The sequence below is a fragment of the Papaver somniferum genome, unplaced genomic scaffold, assembly GCF_003573695.1.
Source record: "Papaver somniferum cultivar HN1 unplaced genomic scaffold, ASM357369v1 unplaced-scaffold_35, whole genome shotgun sequence".
Taxonomy (NCBI): domain Eukaryota; kingdom Viridiplantae; phylum Streptophyta; class Magnoliopsida; order Ranunculales; family Papaveraceae; genus Papaver; species Papaver somniferum.
Genome location: NW_020645971.1, coordinates 6,759,810 through 6,764,248, shown reverse-complemented (window position 1 = coordinate 6,764,248; position 4,439 = coordinate 6,759,810). Strand labels below are relative to the sequence as shown.

The 4,439-nt window shown below is 36.6% G+C and overlaps 2 protein-coding genes across 2 annotated transcripts; one reads left to right on the top strand and one right to left on the bottom strand.

The window, feature by feature from the left end:
• Positions 1 to 1,480: 1,480 nt before the first annotated feature.
• LOC113342269 (protein MAINTENANCE OF MERISTEMS-like) lies at positions 1,481 to 2,589 on the bottom strand. The gene is made up of 3 exons (XM_026586863.1): positions 2,577 to 2,589; positions 2,268 to 2,455; positions 1,481 to 2,167 (listed from the first exon to the last, which is right to left on the bottom strand). The coding sequence occupies exons 1-3, from the start codon at positions 2,587 to 2,589 to the stop codon at positions 1,481 to 1,483; spliced, it is 888 nt and encodes a 295-aa protein (XP_026442648.1).
• Positions 2,590 to 3,049: 460 nt separating this feature from the next.
• On the top strand, positions 3,050 to 3,787 carry LOC113342267. The gene has a single exon (XM_026586862.1). It carries the CDS (start codon positions 3,050 to 3,052, stop codon positions 3,785 to 3,787), a length of 738 nt encoding a protein of 245 aa, XP_026442647.1.
• The last annotated feature ends 652 nt before the right edge of the window (positions 3,788 to 4,439 follow it).

Here is a 4,439-nt window from a genome sequence, read left to right as displayed (position 1 = left end):
TCGGCAACCTGGTAGGATTTAACAGCTTGCCGAAAATATAGTTCGGTGTCCTTGAATTTGTCACAGGTTACCGAACTTCAAGTTCGGTTAGCTGTGTAAAAAATACAGGTTTCCGAAAACATCATGTATTCAAAATTTCAGGCTTATAAAATTGAAAACACAAACCCAATAAAAATTGAAAACACAAACAAGGTTCTAAAACAAATATAAAAGTGTTATACATACCAAACTACGAAATCCTTAACTAATTGTTTAAAACACACAAACATACGAAATTAAACCATACGAAATCCATAACTAAGATGTTTTTTGAAACTAAAACCATACGAAATCACTAACGACCACTACGACGAACCCTTTTACCACCTCCTTGTTTACCACGAGTTTTAGGACGAACTTGCTCATCACTTGGGGTTTCATCTCCTCCACCCCTTTCCTCCACAACGCGACTTGAACCTTCTCCTTGTTGTCGACCCCTCTTCAATTGCTTAGACCTACTTGGATCCACCATTCTTTTAGTTATAAGACCCTCCCACTGCCTGTAGTGGTCGGTTTGTTCCTTAGTCAACCGTGTTCGATGGCTTGAATTTAAGGGACGGGTTCATCAGGTAATTCGTGATAACTCAATTAGAATGAAGGGCCACATGTACAACACCTTAGATGATTTGCGCATTTTGAATTTCTTTAGAGTGAAGCATAGATCTTGAAAGCACTCTGTTCTAATTGAAGTTAATTGGACGCCGCCTAATCCAGGTGAACTTATGATCTGTTGTGATGGTGCATCACTTGGCAACCCGGGCCAAGCTGGTTCTGGTGTAGTTTTTCGTGATTCTAACTCGGCAGTTTTGGGAGTTTTGTGCGTTGGACTGGGCTGGCAGACCAATTACTATGTTGAAGTATGTGCGGTTATCTATGGCGCAGTTGTTGCTCAAAGGTGGAATGTCAAAAATCTATGCGTCAGATCGGATTCGATGAGTTGCATATTAGCTCTCCAGAAAGGAGAGTTGCCGTGGAAGCTAATGCAGAAGTGGAGAATGGCGAAGAGTTTTTACAACAATATTAGTTATGTTCATAGCTACAGAGAGGCTAATTTTTCAGCGGATGCCTCGGCCAAACAAGCATGTTTGTTGGCTGAGGAAAATTATGAGTTTTATGAGGGTAGGCCAGGTTTTATTCAGTCTGTTGAATGGCCTGGAGAGGTTTATTTTCGTTTCAAATAGGTCTTATTGGCGTGCAGCCTAACAGCTTAGCGCTAATATATCCTAGTCTCTGTACAATTTCGCTTTTTATTTTATTTTTTGTTGACCGAGTAAAAAAAAATTGTTCCTTAGTCAACATCGGCTCTCCACTACGGATTTTATCCATCCATTTCTTCAACAATTTCGTACCCTTTTACACCGAATTCCAATTTTAAGCACAAGTAAATATATTTTCAATACTTTTAAACAACCCAAAAGTATAAGATAAAGAAATTTTCTTACTACATTATCCCATAACCTTTTTGTTTCTTCTCCACAAATAGGCATCTCCTTATGAGCTCTCTTAGCCTCCCTCTTCTTTGCCTTCGCCTCGCCGCATCAGTCTTAGCTTGTTGTTCTTTATTTATCACAAAAGGATGACTAATTTCTTGATAAAACTCCATATAATCTTCATCACATGCATTTACATCTCCCTCACAAGGCACACAATCACCTAAAGGTAAGTAGTAGTTACCAAGTGTATTCCAATGTGCTACCGTAGGAGTTGGTTCATGTTTTGGCTCAAAATATTTCTCGGTGTTCTTTGTTCCTTCAACCAGCAAATTGAAATTCTCATTCTCCACGTCGGGATCCATTTGGACGCAACAAAGTTGTCTTAGTATTCTCCTTGGATTATATATTGCGTAGCCGTTAGGATACCAAATTGGTCCATAGTAATCCGAGACGGTAGAGAAACCATTCAGATCTTCTTCATCTACAGGGACATCATCGGGTACGGCGTATGGGTGAAATACCACATTGTTCACCGTAAGTTTATCCAATTTCTCCCTCAACGAAGTCAACTGCTCTTCTTTAGACTTCTTTTGTGGGTCCCAAAACAACCATTTTCCTGTTGTAGGTTGGCCATAGGGATAAGGTGTCTTTTCCTTAGCCAATCCCAGTGAAGGGAAGTGGTCGTAAATCCAAACCTTTGTGAAAATACGAAATATTAACCACATACATGAAAATTGAATTGGAAGCAGAAAAAATTTAGCGAATAAATTTCTAATTAACAATGTAGAAGGTTACCTGAACAAGAGTTAAGTAACCTCCAATTTGATTTGTCTTAATCCTCGACCTTTTGCTCATCTCTCCTAGAACAAAAGCAAGCACCCCAGTAGCCCAAGAGTATTTGTTCATCTCATCGAGATTCTCCAAAAGCTGTAGATAATATACATCCACCCTATTTCCAGAAGTGTCGGGGAAAATGACAGTTCCTAGCTGATATAACCAATAAGCGGTGACATGATTCCTAACTCGGACGAGTCACGCTCTGCATATCGGGCGATCAACTTGTTTTCAAATCTTCATCTTTTTCAAGGTAACAATCCGTTATACCAGGTGTTTTCATTACTTAGATTTCCTTGGTGTTTCAATCATTTTCATCTCCATTATTAGCTAGTTTTTCCATCTTTCGTCTCGATTTCAATTTTTTGGTGATCATTTTCTAGGTCTACAATGAATCCTTTGATTGTAGATATTTCAAAAACCCCTGAAATTCATCCTTCTGTTAACTTGATAAATGAGAAGGATAATTCAAGATATGAAGCTTGGAAGTTCTCTTTAATTGGTCGTTTAGACTTTGTTCATCTTAAATTTTCTGATGTTGCTATGATTCTTCGTAATCAATGGAAGTTAAAGGATAAATATCAACTCATTCCACTGGGTAAAGGATCTTTCACAATCAAATTATCAAATATTGAAGATAAAAATTATATTACTTCTGGAAATAGGAGGTTCAAGATCAGATTCTTAGGGTAAGAAACTGGAGTCCAAATTTTAGACCTGAAAACCAGAGAACATCCAAAGCAATGGTTTGGGTTCAATTTCCGGGTCTCAGTTTGGAATATTGGGATGAAGAAACTCTATTTACTATAAGCAGAGCAATTGGTACTCCAATAAAAGTTGATGCAGCAACATTACAATTCCAGAGTGGTTATTATGCAAAAGTTTTGATTGAGATTGATCTGGCTAAGTCAATTCCTAACAAACTATGGATAATTACTAAATATGGAGCTTTTTCTCAAGGAGTAATTCTCACCAAACTCCTTAAATTTTGTACTAAATGCAAAATTGTGGGTCATCTAACTACTGAATGTAGAGCTTCACAACAATCTTCAAAAGAAGGCAATCCCAATCAAATTGAGAAAGAAATTATTATTGAACAAAATCAAAGATCTACATCTTCAAGTTTGATGCCTACTGAGCAACAGCCCTCCAGTCAAGCTCAAAATCATTATACCTCTGGTATTACTCCTAATCCTCTTAGTATTATGGACATGGCTAATTCTGTCCAGGATCCTAAATTTTCTATGAAGAATATTTCTAATGAAGTTACTGGTATAAATCCTGCCCTGGAAGTTATCAATCCTACTGTTGGAATCAATACTACAAGTAATCCCTTTGAAGTGTTACTTGAGAATAAAAATGATCTCACTGACTCTGAAGATGGCGAAATCAAAGAGGTTAGTGCATCTAATCTCTTAGAATTTGGTTCTATTTCTCAAACTATTACTGTTATTCCAAAAACTTCTACTAGTCCCTGTTAGAATATCAACCTATAATCATGCTTTACAATTCCTTATTAGCTGTAATCAATTTTATGTGAACATGCTTAATACCTTATGCTGATATGTAGTTCTATTCATGCTCTAGGATCACATATTCTACAACTGAAAACACTTGGCATGAAATAGATAGGAAGTATAAGTGCATACCTTAGATCTAGCAAAACAGTAGAAAGAAAAAACTTGCAGGCAGACACTTCCAATTCTCTCTTCTCTTATTCATTAATGATGGAAAAAATTTCTTTATGAACAAGAGCTAGAATGGAGTCCACCTCATGCTTTGAAAGACATGTGTCATTCAACCTTCCATCAACAGTTGAAAAACAACCTTACATAACATTGTTATAACTAGTATGCCATTCCAAATAGTATAAGAGATACTTATCATTATGTACTCTTAAAAATTCATGATTAACATGAACAAACCTTAATCTCATTGATTAGGATTAGAACTAATCCAGTTTAAAGGAATACAAATCTTGTTTTGTTGCTAAACCAACATAGAGACTAACATCTCCCACTTTGGGCAGCAACAAAACCTTTTAAGTTTTATAAAACTTTACAAAACATACTTGGATTAGTAAAAGTAAAAATCTGTAGGTGTCCCACCTTTTAGGAAAAATAATCCTAATCA

What these genes read in the sequence shown, in the direction of transcription:
- LOC113342269 (XM_026586863.1), bottom strand. An exon ending in GTTACTTAACTCTTGTTCAG is followed by an intron (nt 2,168 to 2,267) that starts GTAACCTTCTAC and finishes ATTTTCACAAAG; the next exon opens with GTTTGGATTTACGACCACTT.
- LOC113342267 (XM_026586862.1), top strand. Translation starts at nt 3,050, where the DNA reads ATGGTTTGGGTTCAATTTCCGGGTCTCAGTTTGGAATATTGGGATGAA.